The 24,119-nt window shown below is 43.0% G+C and overlaps 1 protein-coding gene across 2 annotated transcripts in view; it reads left to right on the top strand.

The window, feature by feature from the left end:
* The window catches only part of nrxn2b (neurexin 2b), a 571,134-nt gene that overhangs the window by 534,816 nt on the left and 12,199 nt on the right, over positions 1 to 24,119 (top strand). For both annotated transcript variants that reach the window (XM_073475282.1, XM_073475281.1), the window contains 2 exons: positions 5,202 to 5,291; positions 17,402 to 17,727. In XM_073475282.1, coding sequence (XP_073331383.1) covers positions 5,202 to 5,291; positions 17,402 to 17,727 — 416 coding nt within the window. The remainder of the gene's footprint in view (positions 1 to 5,201; positions 5,292 to 17,401; positions 17,728 to 24,119) is intronic.

Below are 24,119 nucleotides of genomic sequence, written 5' to 3'. Positions count from 1 at the left end.
TTAGTGTGGATAAGTGTGGACCAGACTCCAATGTTTACACGCACACAGTCTGCTGGTTGGTGGCTCACACCTTGGCTTACATTTTATTGATGATAAGCTATTTACTGTATATGCCCCTGTAATTGGAGTACACAGGCATTTTGCCCAATATGTCCAACAAATATACAGTTGGCCTTGTGAATTAGCAGCTGTAATCATGAACAAAATACTGTCATCTGAGCAACCACATTTAGAAAGATACGATTCTGAAACTAGTTGATTTATTTATTCAAGCACATAAATACAGGTGTAACCAGGTTATTGTGAATGAGATATGATGTGTGCATCCAAATCACTATACAGAAGTGAAAGGGAGAGTTTAAAAGAAAAAAAGAAATCAAGATGAGGGCCAACATAACCTGACTTTTAATCCCCAATATGGGTCAAACTCAAAAAACACTAGAATCCTACATTACTTATTATTATCCTATATACCCATAATGCAACGAACAGCATCCCTCATTAGACATAGACCATATTCACACAGCGGCCATCTGAATCCGAAAAATCTTCATAAACCGCTACATTGTAAGCTTGATTACATCCACTGCATTTTACTTTGAGGCTTACATACATGTGTGCAACATTTTTGTGATATTTTATTTATAGAGTTAATCTACGCCTTTCCTATCATACTGAGTAACACTATGAAACAGTAATGTTAGCCAGGAAGTGGCTGAACCTTAACATCAGCTGACGTCTCCCTGTGGCTAATGGGTTATCAAATATGTTGTTTTACTTTGAAATATGGCCCAGTGTCCCTACAGATTTCCACTGTCCATTGTCTTTTCAGTTGTGGGCTTTTAGTTGTACATTATTTATGTCAAACTCCTGTTGAGTTAACCGTGAAGACATCAGTATGATATCACCAGGGGTTACTTTCTCAAACCTGACAAAGCTCCTCCAGAACCACAGAAAACATACAGCTGTTGTTGCTGTTTACCAGTAATTTAACTTTGACAATGTTAGTCTAGGTTGATTATTAAATAACAAATAAAACCGCTTAGGGGCAGTTTTGGATTTACTAGTTTATTTCTCTCTCTTAAATGTTAAATATTGTTGAGCTCCAGGTCCGATAGCATTGTTTCTATCTTTCACTTCAAGCGAAGGCAATAGTCTTGGGAGTAGAACGTGTGTGATAATGGCGGTGAGGGAGAAGACAAGGGCCCAGCTGTTTAATCTATCCCCCCATTCTCATGCAGAGCAGGCTTCAGCTGGTGGGGAGACAAGCAAGGAGAGAGAAGTTTCACTGGTTCTCTCAGAATGACTTATTTCTCCAAGGAGCCGGGCGCAAACAGATGCAAACAAACAAGCAGGACACGGAGGAATTTAGATTTTCCTGCTGTGTCGATGACACAAAAACCGGTCCAACAGAACTTTCTGGCATAATTTTCCTGTGGCTGTACACATTTTTTTGCTCAAATTAAACTGGTCACATTCTCTTCTTCACAGTTTCCATTACTTCCGGAGTTTTGGTCCCCGTGTCCATCTTTTTGTTTGGAGTAGATACACAAAACCATGTTTGTGGATTCCTCCATCGTTTGTTGGTTGTTGACGAGGATGTTGTCACTCAGGGAGAGAATACACACACATTTGCATACAGTACATACACACTCATAGCATTTATTATCCTTTACGTGTGTGTGTGTGTGTGTGTGTGTGTGCGTGCCCGCGTACATTTACAGTAATCTCCTAGTAATACACTCAATCTGTTACCAGGCAATGAAGAAGGATGGAGGAGTAAAATGGAGCGAAGATAAAAAAAAGAGCAAAAAGAGGGATTAAGGGGGGAAGTGAGAGAAAGGGAGGAGACAGTAGGAAGTGACGAAAGTACTTCAAAAGACAAAGAAGGATGGAAGACATTTTAGGGGAATGGATTAATAAAAAGAGTAGATTGTGGAGCGAGAAAGGACGGAGCAAAAAGCTAAAGAAGAAAAAATGGAAAAGGAGGCAATTGGGGAGAAGAAGGAGGGTAATGAAGGTGCAAGGAGAAAATGGGGCATGGAAGGAATTAGGGAGAAAGAAATCAAAATGGACTTTGGCAGGAGGGTAAGACAAAGGACAGAATGAAGTGTGGATGAATGATTGTTTGAGAACAAGAGAAGGACAAGCAGAGGAGAGGAGTGGTTGGAGGGAAATAAGCAAAGCAAGAAGGAATGAATAAGTGAATGAGACAAGGAAAAGGGATTAAGGAAAGAGTGATTGAAGCAAAAAAGGAAGGAAACATCCCATAGGGGAGGCCTGGGGGAGAAGGAGGGTAAAACCATTTGAGAAATTGTTTCCTGGGTGCAGTGTCTAACAGCGGCCACTTGAGGGAGTATCTCCAGCTGATACTCATTATCAACTCTTACTTGGATGATAAAATGGAGCCTTTGTAAGATTAAGTTACTGGAAGTGGCTGTCTCAGTGTGATTCACACAAAAAAAAGTTTGAAGAGGGAGGAGATTAAGTCAGGATTTGTGAGACAGCAGATGCACCAGGAGGAGAGGAACATACACGAACAGGATTGATTCATCTCACCGAGGACTACTGCCTCCCACAATTTCCCTTTCACTGTGTTATTATTGTGATCATCAACCCCCCCCCCCCCCCCCCCACACACACACACACACACACACACACACACACTACCACGCCACACTCATTTAATGTCCACCTTTCACTCTCTTCTCTCTGTGCTACTGTACCAGCAGCATCTGTCGCTCAGTCTCTAATTCGGTGATTGCTGCAGAGTGCCCATGTCATCTCTAAAACAGGATTGTGTATGTGGTGCACTGTAATTGCTGCACTGCCTTTCCAGAAGGCAGAAGTACCCAGCTAATCTTAAGTGCAGCGTGAATGCGTGCATGTAATTGGCCAACACTAACACTGCTGCAATACAGTTTAGTCTTAATTGAGATCAGTTTGCTGCCACGACAAACAGGTTCAAGTCACGAAGAAATACAGGAAGAATAAAATGGCTCCACCTTTCAGATTTTTCTCACCCCCTGCAGGGTTTGTTAAGGACGTTATACCAGTAATAAAACGCATAATTAAAGGGAAGTTATGTGTTATTGAAAGATCAAAACATTCACTAACAATTTACCTGCTTGATTTCTAAATCTGTCATTTCCTATGTATGAGCTGTGCCTGTGAGTCAGCTCTCGACAAAATTAATGCACAGAGAGCTACAAGTGCAGCATATGAATGACACTGAGTCATACAGAACATCAGAACCGCCTGTTCTCACATGTTTATCCAGATTGTCCTCTATATGCTTCTCCATCCATCTGCCAGCTACCACTCATTCCAGTCTTCCTTTTTTGCCTTCCGTCATTCAATTTTCATTATCTTTCTCACAGCGGCCCTCTTTCCCATGCACAGACAACTGCGTATGTCCATATACAGTATGCACACGCACCTCCTCAGCCTGTGTGAGCCATTATTGCGCAGGCAGGCGTGGGTAGAGAGACCCCTGGGGAGTGGAAGTAGGTACTGCAGAACTGAGAGGTGGTCTATTTTAGATCACTGCAGCAGCACAGAGCAGTGGGGGGAGCAAAATCAAAGTGCACTAGTTAAGATGCAGGATACACTTCAGAGCGCTCCTGTTTACTGTTTAGATGTTAGTCCCAAACTCTCCTTCAGTTCTTTAACTTGTCTTTCTACAGAGAGCCTCATCAGCATTTTCCAATGGCTGACAAAAAACAGACTCACACTGAGGCCCAAAATTGATCATAATGTGTTTTTAGAGACTTTTTTTCATTGTTGATTTTAGGGGAAATCACAGTTTTCAGACATGTCTATTTCAACGCAATTATGTATTGGTTCATTTTATCTTGCAGTGAACACAGCCAAGAGGTAATAGAAGTTACTTGGACTCATAAGTAGCTTGATTGTTCTGAGTTCTGAGTTGTGTGGTGCTTGGAGCAGTGGGGGGTCATTAAGTCCGCTTCAAACATAGGCTACACGTGTAAACACACCATCAGACCCTGATGATCAGAGTTGAAGTGTAACACCTTGTATGTAGCAAAGTGACACATTCTTGATTAGATTTCTCACTCATACATGTTGTAAATTGGATAATTTCCATTAAATTACAGTGATAATTTTCCCCTTTGTTCCCGTTCAAGGGCGCCTGGGGATTCCCTGACCTGATTTATGGGAATCACTGCTAGAAACTGTAGCTCTCTGATTCTGATTCTGATTCTAGCCTATAATCTGCGAAGATTGCCATTTGACTTCAGACAATAACTCCTAATTAAGCCTCTGACATTGCCACCACATTAGACTTCATCAAACCCCCAGCCTGGCCACCATCAGCCCTCATCTCCCCTAATTCCAGCTCCGCCTCTATTGACAGCGTTGAAGATGTACGCAGCATGACCCCGAGGTTGATTGAAGTGAAGTGAGGGATAATAAGTTTGCGCAGCGGCGATGAAACTTCTTTGACACGCTGATGAAGTGATGCTAATTGCCAAGTGCCACTGAGAAGTGCTCAATTAATGCATGGGGAATAAACCTGAGAAAACCTGAGTGCTGACAGTTTCACTAAATCCTTCTCGTTCAAGAGTTGGATTCAAAGTGAAGCGATTCTCCGCCTGGCAGAATGCCATCCTGTTGTCGGATTTTGGAGGTGGTGATTTTCTAATCAGAAACTCTTTGTGTGGAATGGGAACTAAAATATGTCTTCCTTGAAACAACCATGAAATGTGTATTAGGACTGTGTGATTATGTCATGCTCATGTGAAATAATCTTTTATTGCTGACATTGAGATGTTTGTTTTTTTTCCTGCTCTGCTCTTTCACAGTGTATTAACTCTGTTGTTCAATGATTGCTGGTTCTGTGTGTGATTCTAGCTTGATTACTGCTAAGTCATATCTAAAGTGTATTCACTTTGCGAACAGCTACGCAAATCATACTATATCTAAATAATTCATAAATCTGTTTAACTTGTTAGTACATTAAAAAAACACTTAAACTCAGAGTAACTAGAATGCTGTTAACTTGTCTAACCAAACAAACCAGCCCAAAAACACATCAAGTTCTTCCTGTCCTAACTAAAGCTGAATTAAAGTACATAACTTGCTAAACATTTGCCATGTTGCCCTTCTAACCTCTAACCTTTTAACTTCCAGATTTTTTTGTAACCTCTCTTAATTTGTCTTCTCCAAATTTCTTAAAGGGAACTATGATAATGAGCGCCTGGCTATTGCTAGACAAAGAATCCCATACCGACTCGGTCGGGTAGTTGACGAGTGGCTACTCGACAAAGGTAATAAAATCCCTTTAACTCCACTAATGATCCAACCGCCTAACCTACCGTTAACCACCACTCTGGAGGAGGTGCAGTGCCACGCAACAGGGGTGAATGTGATTTGGCTCTTTAACAGAACTGTAGGTCCCCTTTGATCCAGAATTAAGAATGATTGGCTGATGTATTATGACTCATTCCTCTCAATTGTTTCTTATCTTGATTGGTACCTGAAAACCAACCTGGAAATCAGGTGTTGATGGAAGATCCATCACATATTTGCCATCATTGTAAACCCTAGCTTGCCCAGTTGAAATTGTTCAGTTGAATAACTGGCATTTAAATTCATCATTGTATATATTGTTTCAGTAGTAAAGCCATTCTCTAACATTGATATGCAGATATCCAGGGGACCATATCCAAAGCACCTTAAACTGGGGCTGCATCTCTTCGGAGCATTAACCCCCAAATAACCCGACATAACCCCCAATAACCTGACCACATGTAAAAAGCCTCTTGATTCCGTTTGCTTCTTTCCTGTGTCTTATGTTGGCTGAATGTGAGTTTGCATTGACTCTATTTAATCATTCATGAAAACATAAAAAATATTTTATAACTGGAGTTACAGGGCAAAAGAATTCCCCATGAATGTCACTAAAAGTTAAAGGGACTGTTGAAGTGTTCAGTAATCAGTCTGCATCCATTGCAGCGAGCGGGCGCCAATTTCCGCCCCACATTATGCATAACTAGTGTCGTAAGTGTTGAATGTGGTCCCATCAAAGTGATGATTCTTTAACCCTTTGAGTGCCGAATGTCCCAACCTCTTTGTCTTTGTCTTGTGCCGTGTGTTTGTGCTGCTGAAGGTGGTTGATTCTTCAAAGGAGAGGAGTAGAATAAATCAGAAGGACAGCTAAATGGAGTCTTAAAATAGCTTCTGTGTCGCAGTAGAAACATTTGCAGATGTATTTCTCATGCACTTCTGTGCATAATCTGAAGTCTTATCGACGCAAAAAAGAGGGTAACGTGTACACATCAAAGAATACGAATTTAGCAGAATAAGGATGAGAATCTATATAAATGGATGGTTTTGCTGTAAATTATTAGATTGTCCAGATCTCACAGACTTCACAGGAAGGGTTGTATTATCTCTTCTGTTTGCACAAGAGATGTACTTAGATTAATCACAAATTAAGAGTTTCAAGCATTAGCCACTTCGCTTTAGGGCTTTTGAAACGGTATTGTGAATGATAACACATGCAGGGATGAATTCAGAAGATAACATTTGTCTCCGAGAGCAAAATGAAGTACTCATGCGACAGACAAACAAGATAAATGAAGCGCCTGCATATTTATTTCATAGAAACAAAACAATCCGTGCATTCATCTCCTGCTCCTATAAACTGACTCCTCTTTGCTCTCCCCCAGTGCAATCGGGGAACGCACTTCTGCTGAGGGTAGTTAGGACGCAAATCAGAATTAAAAGGACTTGGAAGATGAAAGTTGAATGAAAAACTGGATCAATAAAAAATGACTTACCCACTTATAAAATGATTTGTGCATGCTATGAAACTCTAAAGAGGAGCTTGAAACCGAATGTATTATTCTCTTTCTTCTATAGTTTGAAATGAGTCTGCATGCAATCGTTTTAATTGACAGCAATGGGAGAAAGTAGGAAGACGACATAAACAAATAATCCGCGTTAAACCTCAAGTGAGGGCTTTGATCAGGGTGTATTTTCAGAAAGGTCACAGTTATTTGTTAATTCGATTGAATTCATTAACGACAATACATAATGTCACACACGTCATGGACTGAAGAGGCAAAGTGGTTTTGGAAGAGCATTCTCAGACGCTTTTTTCATATCAGTCTAGATAACGAGGGGGATTAGCGGACATTTCCGAGCTCAAAGGGTTAAAGCTGTTTGTTGCTTTGACGAGGAAGAGGCTAGAACTTAAAGCTAAGAACCTTCTAAGCAGAATCTAACCACCTAACAGCAAACCAAACTCCACCCACACTAACTGCTGAGGGCTTCTCCCATGACTCCCCAACCTCTCCAACTAGCCAAAAATTTAAACGATTGGCAATGTTTTCCAGCTTTGCCCCGCTGGTTCAAATTCAGAGAGCCCTCAGTTATAACCTTGTTATAAATGATGTTTAACATTTGAATGCAATTGACCTGGATGTCAGTGTTTGGAAGAACTTGGACAGGTCGCGGCGATCGCTTGGGACAAAAACTAAACAAAGATCTAACTAAGTTCTAACTACTACTAAAGAAACAAACTTCCAACTGGCAACTTCTTCCCCTTGTCTCCACCTCCATGTGATGCAAAACTCAGAGGGTTAAAACAAAGCGAATAACTGAACACCAAATTCAAAAATGACGCACCTGCTGTGGATAATTGAAACTAAATGTGTATGAAAAAAATACATGAAGGTCCCTTTAACATTTATTGTTTTCACCACTAAGGAAATCAATCATGTTTTGAATGTACTGTTCTATATGTCTTTGCTGTGCAGGTTGAAGGGTGTATGAACATTTGAATGAGAGTTAAGGACTGTTGTGTGGTAAACAAACTGGATAATTCATCCTGTAATGGTCCAGGCTGTTACCAATATGGGGTTTGGGTCTCCATTCTCTGGTGATTTTATGACATTAATGCCTCACAGGCTCTTGACCAGAGAGACAAAATAATCAGCCCTATGGGTCTCCTCTCAAGTGCCTTTTAATGTTTCTTTAAAACTCAACAAGCACGGAAAACCACTACTTCTCTCAGATCTCAGTGGTGCTACAACAGTATCATTAATCTAATGACTCATGCGCTATTATGTTCATGTGTGGACGGAAACAAAAATAAGGACACAAAATCGCTCACAATCACTCTCACAAATCAGTATTTTAGTCACGCTGGGATATAATGGAAGTCATTGGAGCCAGCAGCGTCCTGGAGGAGAGCTGTGCTGCATCTCATTCTGAAGCCCTGATCCCATCTCCTCTCCTGTGTGTGAGGCAGATCAGAGTGAGCATCTCTGTACGACTCTGTGCCTGCTGACTAGATCCAGAATGGCAGCCACTACGGGAACCCAATGGAGGGGAAAAATCTGAGTGCCGAAAGTTTTTAACGGCTCTATCCGAATCAAAACTTAAGATGTGCCCCCCCCCCTTTTCCTTGCATCTTTCTCTCGCCTTGTGAGCTGTCATCCCAGGTTTCCTGCTCTCTATATGCACATTCTATTCCTCACTTTCCTTTATTTCCTCTTTCTTTTTCCCTTGACCCCACTTTACCATTAACTTGGTGAGCATCAGTGCTGCCTGTTTCTTTAAAAACAACAATAATGTGTTACAGCTTCCTGATCTCATCAGGGAGCTCCGCTAGAAAATAAACATTACAAATAACCAGCAAGAATCAATTCCCTTTAGTTGTTCCCTTTAGCAGATGAGTAAGGAAGCCAATAAAGCTCCCTGAAGAATTGGAGCTGTATTTTCTTCTGGCAAGGAGTCTATCTCTGGAGCTCCCCAACAACATGGTGATCTACCTCTGAGTTTAGGTACATGAGTGCAGGGAGGCACAGCAGAGGAATACTACAACATCGGGTCTCTGTGGCCTAAAAAGCAAGCAGGAGAAACTGGTTTAATGGTCTGGTGTGAGCTCCCCCACTCCCTAATCAAAAGCAATCAAGTCCTCCCACTTGGTGTGGGGCCAGAGCCCAAATCAACATCTCCCGGCCAGGCATTGGTCCAGATCTGATATTCAATCCCAGCTTTATTTCAGAGATTTTCTCACATCAGGCAGCAGAGTGCAGAGAGCAAATCAGTCTGTCTTTCAGCAACCCCATGATGAGCTCTGTATCCCGCTGAGTTACTATCTTGTTTTCTCATTTGATCCCTCTGCACTATTATGGCCTTATTTGGAGGAAGTACGGGGGAAACTGTATGAATTTTAACGTGCTTGCTCATGAAGAGAAAAGTGGCTGCGAGAAAAGCTGCTCTCTAGCTGGAAAGAAGGGACACTTTGCTGTTATTTCATGGTCCCCTACCATGAAATGGCCTAAAAAACAGCACAGTCACAGTTGGAGTGAATAAAGAGAGAGAAGATTGTCCCTAGCTAACCACCGTGCGATCTCTCTCGTGTCTCTCCCGCGACAGTATCCCCTGTTTAAGATCTATATACAGATATAGGATCAGAGATAGAGCCACATATGATTAAATCCACGCTACCGTCTCAGGAGTCCTGCAGATTCACCACCACAATCTCAGCCTCCCCAGCTGCCTTCAAGGACCTCAGGGCTCTACGCTGCCTCGCAAGGCTTTCAGTCTAACTTCATGCCGCATTTGGCCCCTCATCTCAATTGTCAAACACAATTAATTCATAGTGTTCTACCCAAACCAGCCCAACTTCTGAGGAGTAAAAAAGCAAAACGCTCTTAATTACCAAAAGAGAGCCTTGTGCCGAGGAGATAACTTGGGAACACTTCATAATCGACTTTGTCAGCATCCCACCCCACCCCCATTGTGCTCCAGTCTTCTCAGACTTTCTCCCTCCTTGTTCGAGGAGAAGAAAATGGAAATAGGGGGAGTTCTTGTTTGTTGATACGCATACTAGAAATTCTGCGGGTGCGTGAAGGATTTGTGAACACAAACCCATAAAGACTGTGCGAGCAAACGGTCCAACTTTCTGTTCTGCACATCACAAAGGAGTGTATTGACAGAGGTGAATTTTGGGCCATCCCTCCCACCCTGCGACTCAGCTAAGAGAAAACATTTCAGATAGAAGCTCCTTGCAGCCATATGGCATTCTTCCTCTCTGTGAGATAACAGGAGTAGAAGGAGGATGAGAGAGGCGTAATGATGACGGTGGAGGGAGAAAGATACTGCTCTCTCCAGCTGCAGTCCTTTTCATTTCCCCTCCACCAGGGATGGGTACACTTAGATCATCCTTTCACCTCCCCATTCCCCCCTCCCATCTCTCTCTGCCTCCCTCCAACAATCACCTCCTCCATGTTAGCTGCTCACAGCCAGGGAGGGTTTAGGTCTTGTGAGAGCACGGTATCAAGCCACCGTCCTCTCCCCTCCCCTCCACCTACATTCTGGGGGTTGTAGCAGACATACAGCCATTATTTCACAGCCTCCGACAAGCAATCTGTGCATTAGCAAGTCGAGCGTGGCCCAAGCCCAGCCCACTCCCTGGCTTGGCTCGGCTCAGCTTGTAATTACCGACCACAACTCATCTGAGACAAGCCATTTCTCTCTGTTTAGAAAAAAAAGTCGAGGAGGATGGTGCATCGAAGCAAAGCTGCAACTGGAAACTTGCTATTACTCCTGTTACCGCAACAGCTTTTAGGGCAGTTTACTTCTGGTTGAAGAAGCCATCTAAGTAGAATTTGGCTCCGTATTTGTAACAGACATCAGACAGGAGTGATGCAACCTGCACCAAACTGATAAAACCCTTTTAGATCTGCAGACGGGTCTTTCATTAGAAAATCCTGTCAGAAAATACATTTTTCACAACAGATTTTTGTTTGATCAATCAAAGTCACCGTGACTTAACAAAGTAAATAAACAAGTTAACAAACTTAAGTCTTATTTTAATAGATTTGACCAAAATATCATCAACGTAATTGCTGAGCTCTTTGCACCACAGCAACATCACTACAAAGTCCAATGGAGCAAGAAACAAAATGCTCACTCATATGATCAGAGAGGTTGTTAAACAAGTCCAGTCTAATTATCCAAACCACTATATTTGCAGTTGAAACCCAAGATGAGCACAGCTTAATGGAGAATAATCTTATATTACAGTGAGGAGCCACTGGAAGCGAAAAAAGTCCCACTAAGATTTCCCCTGCTGCATTTTGCTTGTGTCAGTGCTTGCAAGCTAGTGAGTAGTGAGGGACATCCTCTAACAGTTTACATGACTGTGTCAAGTAGGGGGTTACACAGAATAATCGACTAGTCAACTAGTCAACACTATGCATTGTTGTAGACTAATAGTTAATCTGATTTTAGCACAGTGATAACATATATATGTACAAAATAAGTATAAATCTCCTGGGATTAATACATTAATCAACTTTTTGACAGTAGTCGTACTCTTACCCTGTAGCACGCAGCCCTTGCATCCTAAAGAAAATGAATAGGGCCTGTGTGAGAGTTCCCAGCATTCTCAGCAATTAACTTTGTGAGCACAATGAACACATAATTGTCATTTAAATTCATCACTTTCAAAGAACCATTTTTTTCAGTAACACAAAAAGTAGAATGCACATTCTGCACTTCTGACTGTTTCTCACAATGAATCAGTTTACTCGCCGGTTTTTATGACAGCACTTCTAGCTGAGCATGTCATTTTCATATTCGTCCCGCCCCCTGTGTAAATGTATACCTACCTCCTCTGTATAAGCATCTTTTCTGGTCAAACGACCGCGATGTGGTGATGCATACAGCAGGAAGCCATGGCCTCAGACTGAGATAGTTTCATATCATTAAACCCTGTCATTACCACAGGGTTAATCATGTGATTAACCATCTGCACTTGAGAATGAGGGAAGGAGGATAGAGGTGACACACCATGCATTTCATATCCTCTACATGTGAAGCCACCTTCCTCTTCCCCTTTTTGCTTTCTTTTGCCATAACTCACCACTCTTCCTGCTGCTCCTTCTCTACAGTCTTACTCTTGTGTATTGCTGTATGTCTTTTTCTTCCTCAGCCACTGTCTTTAACTGCGTGATTCCTCTTGTTCTTTTTTACCAAGCCTGTCATCTACTCCCACCTTCCCTCCCTCCGTGCCCTCGCTCCATCTCTTTGACATTTTATCCTCATGCAGACTCGGTCTTTCTCTGTCCTGCTCGTCTGTCATCCTCCCTTGCTCCTGTCATCTCCCATGTCCCCATTCTCTCAGTCCCTGTCCAACCTCTTCGTTCTTTATCGTCTCTCTCTCAGGAATTCGATAGATAACTCAGGAGCTGCCCCATGGCTACAAACCAAAAAGAGTAGTGAAAATGAAATGATATTTCAAAAAACTGTGTGTCCAACATACACAAACATACAAACTCTCTCACACACACACCCCCTGAAGAGGAATGAGGATAAGGGACTTGAACAGTGACGATTCACTTGAAACTTTTATTATCATAGCTGCAGTCACTTTCAATTAGGGTCCATCTTCTCTTTTGGGACACTGCTAAGGAAAGTCTCATGAGAGAATGACAGGCCAGTGTAAGATATACAGTAGGAGGGAGTCCACATCTCCAGTCATATTGATTACCTGCCAGCTACATGGGTGGCCACTGCACACTGCAGTCCACTGTGCAATACAAATGTAAAAATAAACGCTCCCCCCTGGCTGCAAGATGCTGTGACATGCAGGGGTCATTACCGCGATGATTTGGTGAGGAAATCGAAGTCAGAGCGCTCCTCACTCCTCCATGACGCCTGCTAGGCTATCAGCCACTAAGCCCCTCGGGTGATCCAAGCAAAGGCGGGTGTGATTGCGGATGATAATGCCTTTAGAAATAGTCGTGCCCGCCTTCTTTTACCCAGATGCCCTATTTAAGCAGCAAAAGTGTGTACAGCTCCAAGTCAGGATACTTTGTTTCCAGGCTGCAGGGCAGGAGCAAAGATTTACCAAGCTGCAGCATCTCCGAAGCATGATTTCTAGACAAGGAGGGCAGACAAAGACACACAATCCTCACCGATCTCCATTGGAAACTTAGCCTTGGGATTCACACAACTATGAGTGCAGCTCGTCTGCTCAGTACTCATCAGGCTGCCTGTCCACGTCTTTATGTCGCTTTACTCTCAGCTTTCAGCATGATTCTATGCATATCCCTTCATTACCAGGAGCTATTTTTACCCCACTTTGTTGTGACAAATTTGAGGAGCACAATGTGCTACTTTGTGCATTCCATATTTCCCCATGGGTTTTATGAGAACACACTATATGGATTTAAATGTAAGAGGGACTGACAGAGGTAGGCAGGGGATGTACAGAACTAAAAGAAGAAAATAACTAACATCTTTAACCTCTCACAAACTAATCTCTGAGGATGTATAGATAGATAAAGACAGACAGAGAGATGGACAGAAAAGGCTCCATCTCAATTAAGAGAGGTGAGCCCATGACAATGCAAACAGAAGAAGCAGATGAGTTAGTGTGCAGATTTCTCTTCTTTATCAGTGCTGAAACTGATTTTAAACCAGATGCACAGTACTTGTTGTAGTGAATTGAATCCATTGATACTGACAGCCCATAGCTAGCCGAAACTGTATTTCTACCCGTGTAAGCTCTATCGTGGCTCTATCGATGGCAATGTTGGTCTGTCCACTATTTAGTCCTACAGACATTTAAGATGAATAGTACTACCTTTAGCCGTCCCCTTACTTTTCCTCTAGTGCAAATTTCAGAATGCTGACACACCAAACTAAAAATGTGAACATAGCAAACATTTGATCTCCTAATCATTAGCAAAATAGCAAAACTATTGTGAGCATGTTAGCACGCTCAGCATGACGTAATTCTCAGGGGTAACTTCTGAGGTAAATGGAACGCACCATTTAGTCTTTTGAATGCGCTTCACAATAACAGCCTTGCAATTGGTGGAGCTCTTTTATCCTTCCTTATTTGTCTTATAGACCAACACAAAGACTTAAATATATTTTGGTCACATTTAATCTGGTAGGGCAGCTAAAGAACAATTCAAATCAGAACTGTCTCTGAACTTGAAAGTGAGATTTAAATTTCTTGTCCATATCGCTCAGGTAGATAGACAGATAGATAGGTGGATGAGCAGATAGAAAGATAGATGTATGAATCTTGAGTATCAACACAGTGTCTGCAGCGGCTCAAGCCTGAGCATCACAGTCTCTGCATTGCAGTTAATTAAGGCATTGTGTACAGCCATGAATGCCTGTTATAATGAGTGGCTGTCCGCCTGCCAGCCCCACCCCTATCCCAACCTTCTCATCTACCCCGCCTGGCCCCTCCCAACCCAAGCCTCTGTCTATTAAATGACTATCACCTTAACAGCCTTGGGGAGAGAGGCGAGGCAGCACCCACCCAATCCCACCAAAGTGGTCCAATAGACTCTAATCAGTGTGCAAAGTCTGTGCGCTGTGCTCTCTGTACAGCTGTGGATTCACACGTACACACCCACGAGAGAAAGGCGTATGTAAATAAATGTTGGGCAAACACACACTACTTGAAAAGGCCAACTATCACACACATAAAGGTCATTTCACTGACATATTTCATAAGTCATTATATATACTCACACACTCCTCTCCTCTGCTCTGCTGCAGCACCACATCCAGCTCTGTCATATTAAGCGCTGTGATTGCTTGTCATGCAGAGGCTTCTTTTTCTATCCGCCACCCCCTTCACCCCACCCCGCTCATGCCCGCCACCAAAATTGGCTCTAAAACCGCATGTCACTTTTGATTTGACCCGGCAGACCCTGAAACAATAACTTCATCAGGCCCTGTTAGAGTCTCATGCCGACCAGACAGCTCCAAAAACAAACACTGATTTCCCTTCATCTAGTCTAGAGGGCACCTTTCTTCTTTTTCACTGTGTCTCTCTCTCAAAATGGATGAACGCATAAATGGCCGTCACAGTGCTCTCCAAGGCTCGTCTTCATGCGCCTCTTTTTTTTTCTTTTAAGCGAAGAAGGACATCGTCACATGCTGTAGCAGGATTAAATAGGCCGCCCCACGGATGCTTGGACACTTTAAGAAATATATGACAATACGCAGATGCATGTGCACTGACTTTCGGAGGTATAACTAATCCCTCCTACTCTTCATCATAATCATAAGCCGCTTGTCAATATGGCTTACTTATGACTGTGTCACTGGCTCAGAGTGTAACTGTGACACCAGTGCACTTAACTCCTCCGGAGGAAACTGTCCTGTCTACACAAATCATCTTCTGACTTGGAGTTGCTGCTCACACACAGGGAGAGTCGGGCGCTTTTAAAGGAACTTGAACTGTAAACCAAGAGGACTGATAGCATTCAGGAAAACAGATGATGATGTGTGTCCTCAACTTCTCCGCACTCCATCACCCTTTACTGGAGAGTGGGGGCAGAGTGGGGCTGTTTGAAATGGGAGACCCTCTGGGCTGACGTGTGGGTGTGTATGCACATGTCCTTTTGTCAAGGACACTGGAAGAGTGATAGAGGGGGGGCGTAAGGTGGGCTGAGACTGTTAATGTGCATTTCTAAGTGTGATCTTGTGTGATGTATCAAGGTTCTCTGTGTATGTACAGAAGCATGGTTATTCTCCTGTATTTTCCTCGCTGATGTCCACACTTTAACAATCTGTCCCTCCCATCACGCCCCCACCAAACATGCTTAGCGATCTGATAATTGAGTGAGACTCAGTTATTATGTCAACAGTGCATATGCCAGACATTAAGTCTCATCATTATGAAGTTGGAGCAGGGTCCCTTGTGGGCCCCTGACAGGCCTAATGATCTGATAATGGGATGACACATGTAATGGCCCATCTCAGTGGAATAGATTGATCTCCCCTCTGCAGAAAACTTACAGATACACATACTGTATACCGAACATGTGCGTGTATGCCCACACACACATGCATGTGCAGTTGTTTTTCTGATATACCCACCCACCTGGGTCTTACACATATGGCAAAATGAGCGAACCCACATAGACAGAGAGTAAATCATAATTACAGTGATGAAGTACCCTCTCAGCTCTCTTAATCAGAAACAAATGGGACCCGGGTCTGTCCCCAGTGTCTCCATACTGATGAGTGGCTTACAGTCCCACAGAGAAACAATAGCAACATTCAGAAGTTGTTCAGAGAATTAATACGTCACAATTTCACAACCACACAGAAGCCAGTGTTTCCAAATGACATGTGCATGAAGTGCAAATATGCCCACATATGCACTGAGGAGCAGTTGTAGTCTTCCATACTTGTTGGCATCTGCATACACGCATCCACACAAACAGAAACACACTCTCCCGTTAGGCCGGAGGGGTCTCTCATTACAGTGGTCCGTAGCACACCATCCCTAGAGAGTCTATATTTTGCAGATGCACACATTAGTGTAGTATTCCTTTCACAAACAAACACACTCCCTCTTTCCTTACACGGATTGATTTATCCATAAAAAAGCTCTTTGGCTTCCTTGCCCTTCTCCGCTAAGTAATTACCTCATCAGGTCTGTTTTTAACCCACATACTTCCAACAGTATCCCATAATAATCCTCCCCTACCTCCCTCTACTTTACATATTCTCTCATATCCACACGACTCATAATAGGAGTCAAAGGTTGCACCAGTCCAAGCGGTACAGTGAGGTTTTCCACAGGAGAGCTGTGATGCAAATATGGGGTAGAAAATTAAAATTAAACTAACTTGGCATCAGCAGGAAAAAATGCAGGGAGAAAAACTACACCTGTCAGACCGCCCCCACTCCACCCCCGCACCACAAGTCCTGGTAACACATTAGTATTGGACCCTGGTTAAATGGTCGACCCAATCCTTCATCCATCTTTCCATCCAGATGAATGGTAATGACCACAGAGAGGGACAGCCCCTGCTGAATTAAACATTTCCTTCCAATGAGGATCTTATTTTCCTCCTTTGGATGGTAGAGCGGGCTGACGTTTTTTTCCACTGGCAGAGGTACTTTATCATTGTGCAGCTCAGGTGCATTGGAGGTCAATGACACAGTCCCAGCATTGTTCTAATATATTCCATCCCAGGGCAAATGAGATGCGTTTCACTGTGAACCCTCAGTCTGAGGGTCAAGCCACAACTGCCCCTGCAATTTATTTGACTGCCAGATTCAAGCTGCCTTTCACAGGAAGTGGCACGTGCCCTGCCCCATAATGGCTCCACCTGCAGCAAACCAGGGTCCAATCTCCCTAAAGTGTTGCCCAGGAAATCCCATGTGATTGAAACAGTCCCCCTGTCTTCACTGTGCCTGTGTATGACTTTGTCTTTTATGTGCAAGCTCACCCAGAGACCATGGCTGATTTGTATTCTTTGCCCTTTCTCCCTTTGTCTTTCCCTCTTTCCATGGTTTCTCTTCTTCTCTTACCTCCACTTCCTCTCTCCTCTTGGTCATTTCTTCATCTTCTTTATCTCTCACGCGTCAGGTCGCCAGTTGACTATCTTCAACAGCCAGGCATTCATCAAAATTGGTGGCGATGGAGAGAAGGGACGCCCCTTCCAGGGCCAGATCTCAGGCTTGTACTACAACGGCCTGCAGGTGCTCAAACTGGCTGCCGAGGGCGACCCCAATGTCCAGACCAAGGGCAACCTGCGGCTGGTGGGTGACGTGCCCTCGGTGCTCACTACTGACACCACCTCCACCACCCCACTGGCTGATATGTCCACCACAATCATGGAGACAACAACCACTATGGCCACAACCACCACCCGCAAACAGCGCTCGCCCACCATGAGGGACAGTGTCACACAGGTGAGCAGTAGAGAGTTTGTGATACGAGCTTGTTTACATGACTCACACTGAGAAGCTAAAAGAACACACCGGAGCTAAAAGAAGGCCGGTGTTTGAGTCATTGAGCTGAGGAGATGCAGTGCACTGTGATGGAACATTGCCAATTACTTTTAATTGGCTTTCTAAAGTTCCTCCAAAATCTCACAGTGCTGAAAACAATATTTGAAAGATTAAACAGCATGGCCAAGCAACCAGATGGCCTGCCTTGGACGAGTTGAGGTGCATTTCAAAAGAAATCATGCGTCAACTGCGAGGTCAAACAGTCACGTCCTCAGCACAGAGCTTTGTATGAGCTTCCCCTTTTTTTATCCCTCAGCCACATTCACATGTTCAAACAGCCCCTCAGCCTGAGATGGAGTCGCATTTTGGCTTTGTGTAGCTAGTCCTATTAGACCAATCAGCACTGCAATTTTGATTTCCTCTAAGAAGATATGGCTGACTAAACCCCAGACATGGTATGATGCTGGAAATTACAGCACATCGAGACAGATCGGCACAGGCTGGAGGAGGGGGAGGAACAAATTGCAAAGAAAACCCTGTGGCGCCAACAGTAGCACAACAACTCATGGTGCTATGAATGTATATTTATGACCCTCCCTCAAAGGTTATGATTTATGCTGTGATGATTATGTACATGTGCTAAGGGAAGCCATCACCATCATGGTAAGCAACAATTAGCAAACAGTGGGGAAGCTCTGGTGCCCACATACTGGAAGATGGAAGAGACGGGTCCTCAGGAACTCCACTACTCATTAAAAGACCTAATGACAGGCTCCACATGTTCCGAAGGGGAATATGCTCTATTTCACACCCAATGTCATCAGTCACAAGGTGTGTGTTGTGCAAAAAGACCTTGCTGCATTGCATTTTAAAATAAGTGCGATCCAGGTCATCAGTGGAAGAGATGCAAGCTTCTCCTCCACGCCCATACTGTATGCACATTATGTCAGCTATTTCAATGATATAGCAGTCACTTTGTACGGCAACTACTTGAAAGCTGTCCTCTTTAAAAGACGTCCATTTCATACTTTAATCTTCAACCGTCCAGCAAACTTTTATGATGTTGCAGGTAACACAAAGGCAAGGTGCCAATTACCAGCGCATTCCTCTTTCTCAGTTGTGTTCATTAGCGTTATTCATGTCCACAGAAGCTTATCTGAGATCAGTCAGCAAGCCACTCGCACTCATCCCTGACAACCCTGATCATCCGATTGAGAATATATTTAGACCAGCTCACTCTTTGTCCCTTCATCATCATCTCAAACCTTAGCAGGTTCCATCCTTTGAAAGAGCTGTGTCTCATTTTGACTAAATGTGGCAGCACCAATTAGAGTGAAGTCAAGGTGAAGCTGTCGATGGCACGAATGTACAATTCCTGCCTCTTGCTGGCTGTAGCAAAACAGCCAGTTCAAAGAAAAATGGATTGTTTTGCATCAACTCTTGTTTATTTGCTGTTAGTTTTTATCTCCCCTTTTGTACTTTTAGAAAAAAAGTCACTTAATGAAGCCTCTACAGCCTCATTAAAGCAGTGCTCAGATGCCAGCCGACAAAAGATATGAAGGTGGTCGTGTTCACAAATGTTCATCCAAGCACCTTCTTTCAGTCATGTTGAGGTGGCCATGTAAGCACAAGCAAGTTAGATTCTTGTAGATTTTAAAGGTCAGTTGAAGCTCCTTCACAGACAATATTGTCTTCAGCATGCCAGGGTCGGCATGACTTCTTCAGATGAATGCTCTACGGTCTAGTGTTTCTGCGTCTTCTCTCTAAAAATGAAATCAATGGAACCCGACTCCAAGATGTCACATGTAGCCATCCGCTCAGTTCAATATCATATCTCTGGCCTCCAGACTTCTTGGCGGAAACATTCTTCCGTGTTCAGCATATAACGAGCTTGTACAGCAGCGGCCTGTGATGTGAAATTGGCAGCCATAGACGGCCCTGTTTGATAAATTATCTGGAACCATTTGAGGATAGCAAAGGACTCTGAGTGGTGCCTCCTTCTATGCTGTTACAAGCCTTAATGTGTGCTGCATTTGCTGACTGACGTTTATGTTTGGTCATAAAAAAGCAGAGTCCCACCTTTAGAGTGCTTTTTATTGCTAAGAATCTATTTTTCAGCTAGTGTACACACATTTTAACAGCTTCTTCTTTATTGTTATTATGTACCTAGCAGAACGAAGTGTATCGTCACAATAGCCCAGAATAGCATTAAGGATATGTGTGACAATGAATAGACATTACCAACGAGTCACTCATCCACATATTTTAATGATCAAGAAGGCAATGTTTTGCTGTGTGCACGAAACCATAAAAGCCTTATTGGGGGCATATATTCGGCTAACACAGCCATGATCATTCATACAGATGGTCCCACAGTGACGCTGAATTATTTGTTATCTCGGAATTCGTTCATATTTGCAAGGAGGTGTTGAAGTTCTGGCAAACTCATCTGCTCCCCCTCAGCAGAGAGAGAAAATCAAACAGACAAGGTTCAGTGAAGGAAGTGAAAAGAATAACTCTTGTTCAAGAATTGTATGGTGTAGACACAGTTGTAGTCAAGTAAAATTAAGCAAAGAATCATGAAAGGTTGAGGATTACATTGATTTTGAGTGGCTGAAAGGCAGCACACTGTGTATGAAATCTTTCATATTTGCTCTGCGTCTGGTAAGTCTGTCCTGGGAAAAAGCCTGTGGTGCACAAGAAGTGTTGTTGCTTGATTTTATATTTATGGCAGCAACAGAAGTTTGGAGTAAACAGGGAAACAGAATAGTAAAAAACATGTTGCAGACTCCAATTGGAAATTCACAAGTCAATCAAAATCAGAGATAAAAACAAGCTCATGATCATATGGCACTCTGACTGTAAATTCTGTTACCGTGGATTAAATATTGAGTGTTGTAAATGGTAATTTTCCTAAAGAAAAGTGCCATTGTTTTAGAATGTAATATGGCTCTAGGATAAAAAGTTGCCAGTAGAAGCCTGTTTACATATAATAAAGGGGCAAAGAAGTTAACTATGATTCCCAGGGTGCAGTTTGGCAAGAAACATGCTGCGTTCCAGACAACTCAGAAACTCAGAGCTTCAGGGGAAATGGAATAGAAGCAGGAAAACCTTTTGTAAACTCACAGCAAATCCATTTACCCCAGCTTCATGAGGGAGCAGCTGTCGGACGTCTCATAATAATGGCAGCACCTGGGTAGGGGTGAGGATGAATTTGTAGACTTATTTTCATTAGGGTAGTAAGTGGAATACTTTGACATGTTTTCAAGTATAAAAGTGCTGTGAAATAAAAGATATATTGGCGTCTCTTAACTCATGTGTCATTTCCCCCTCTCTGTTTCGTTTATATATGCAAGGAGGCAGCACTGCTGAGGGTGTACACTCGCCACTGTCACAGTCAGCCAAGTTTTTTGTTAACCCGTGGCGTTGTGCACCTGGAACACCCGGAGGTAGGAAGTTGGATATTTCAACAATGAAATTCCGACCTCCAACTTTGAATGGAACGCAGCAATAACCCTGCAAAGCACTGCAAGTCGGGAGTCAAGCCTGTATTCAAACTTCCAATCAAATGCGTCTAAGTGTATCCATTCAGGAAAACATGGACGCCTACAGAAATAGGATGTTTGTATGACACGTCTCTGAACTTCAAAAGCATCCTTCAGCAGCTTATTTAACAGATCTTAAAAGAGTAGGGCTCACACCGACTTCCATCAGGCATAAATTAACTGGATTGGAAATGGAAATGACAACTACAATGTTGTTTCAGCATGTTTAGCAACACAAACAATACATAAATTACAAAGTCATTAAAACATTGTGTATGGAAGGGCAGTGAAAAAGGCTTTGTTTTAAGAAATACTTGTATACATGTAGACAGGGCATCAGAGGTCTGAAACCAAAGTCTGATTTCAAATTTTAAATAACAAACTCAAGCTGACACAGACGCTGGTTATGTGGTTTGTCAGAAGCTCAGTGCAGTCTGGCTGCAGGTAAGTTTTGGTGAAACTTTATCATACTCGTGGTAGTTTGGTTTTGGTTTTACTTGGTGATCATCACTATTTGTTCTGATTAACAGTAAAACATAATATTGAATGGTAATGTGTCAGTCTTTGCACAGTTTGTATGCTTGATATTGATTTTTAGTCCAAACATACAAAAAATGTGACCCTATGCTGTCAGAGGAATGCTCAGGAGTGTCTTTGATGAGAAGGGAGTTTTTTATTTGCAGTTACAGCTCACCCCAATAACTTCATACAGCCAATCACTGATTACAAAGTACATTTGAAATTAACCTCTGGACCCTGCGTCAGTTCAATTAGTCACAGTCAAATAGTCACATGAGGAATACATGATTTTTTTTTATTCTTTCACAGTCACACTTAAACATTACATGTGTCTAGACTTATTGGTAGGTAATTATCTGTCCCGTGGAGCCTGTGCTGGAATTTTGTGCTAATGCAAACATGCTTATTACACTATAAATTCACTGGGCAAAGCTAACAGGAACTACTCTAATGAATATCCCAAGCACTCGCTAAGATACAGCGGAGACAGGAGACAAGACCAGGGTGGCGGAAAGCAAGCGAGCGGAAACCCAAATTTCAATTTCTCCAACAGCTCTGAGCTACCCGCCGTGCTGTAGCTTTGATCATAGTAGAATAATGCGCTTTGATGCTTAGAATAAAAGATCTACCTTTTGATGTGTGGGGGGGGGTCTGATTTTTTTCTCCCTCACACCCCTTGATAATGTGGGTTTCCACGAAACAGTTGGAGTCATCACTTGTCTCGCACTGACCCAAATTTGATGTCGGGGTGTTATAAAACTAAAATCACAAGCCGCACCTTGTGCTGCCGCTGTCTTCACCGGAGAGGACTCCCGGGTGCTTGTGATCTCGCTCTGATTGGGCCGGTGGAACGCGAGATGGTTTCGAAGTTGTGTCTTTGTGGATTCAACTGCAGACGGAAAAAGTTCTGACCGGTTCAAACTGGAGTGTGGCGCTCCTCCTTCAGCTCTCCTCTAGCAGTCATCAGTACACTGGGTTAGTGGGCACCATGTAACCATTCAGCATCCAATAAATTACACGCAGTGCTGATGTAGCCGGCTGTTCGGACGTTTGAGGGGCGAAATGGGGTTTACAAGTGTGTCACAGATGTTGCACTAAATTACAACTGTGCCCACTCCAGGAGGCTGAAAGAGCTATTTGACAGTCAGCAAGACACTGGATTATTGAAATATTTTTTCGTTTATGGCCGCAAGAACACCCTGCCCTGGGCATTTATTGATGTCCTGGTTTCTTAATTTAAAGAAGTGCACCTTTTAAAGGATTCATTATGTGCTGTTTTATGTGGAGTTAGGGAAAATGAAGCACGGATAGAATAGAAATGTAAGTGCATGTTTGATGGAGATGTTCGCTGACAGACTGAAGCAGGATCATTAGGCCCATTTGACAGAGCCAGGTGATGTGAACACACACTCAAACGCACACAATGTAATTAATTAATGATTGCACCCAGGCTGGGGATTAATAACAGAGAGAAAACGCTGTTCAGTGTGGCGCTCGAATCAATTATACTGATAAAACCCCCCTGTTTTCTATCAGATGACCCCATCTTGAATAACAACTAGAGGCAGAGCAGAGTGGAGGGCGGGGAGGGGAGGGGGGGGCTCTCGGCGTCTAGACATGCAGCTGTGTGAGTCATGCAGTGGCGAGGACAAACCCTGGCTACTAAATTGGAATCACCTTGTCGGATTTAATCTGTTTTTCATCTAGAGACCCCGCTGCTGTACCTGCTGTACTAAACTCTGCACTAACAGACTTCATTTCTCCTTTTTCATACAATTCAAATGTCAAAGAGAAATGTCTACAAGCTGGGTCAAGAAACAGAGATTTGCCAATGCTGATAGAGCAAAATATTAAATGATAGTTGTGCAATAGTGTTTCTGGTGTCTGACGTTTGTGCCCACACGATGGAGGATGTTGTAGACAAGCTACACATCTTCGATCAGTCGGTGTTTGGTCAGAAAGAGCTGGTTTCACTTTGACTCCCCTCCAACTTCATATCTCTGCTTACATAAATACACATGGGTGCCACTCATAAAGCACGCCCACCTCCATATTTTCGGGAAATGTACTACCACTAAGAAACTGCTCAACAATAAATCTCCACGTTGTAACCGCACAAGGATTTTTTACCTCCAGCCTTTTTTTTAAGTTTGTCTCTATCGGTTGCATTAGCTTGTGTGACCTTCACTTTGGCAGCCAGACACTTTTAATCCTCTTCGATGTTCCACGCGTCCTCTACACCAATAAAATCTGTCCTGACTATCTCCCCTGCTCTCTGTCTCTATTCTT

Source organism: Pagrus major, chromosome 10 (assembly GCF_040436345.1).
Source record: "Pagrus major chromosome 10, Pma_NU_1.0".
NCBI lineage: Eukaryota > Metazoa > Chordata > Actinopteri > Spariformes > Sparidae > Pagrus > Pagrus major.
The sequence above is the reverse complement of the archived record's forward strand: the minus strand, read 5'-3'. Positions and strand labels throughout refer to the sequence as shown.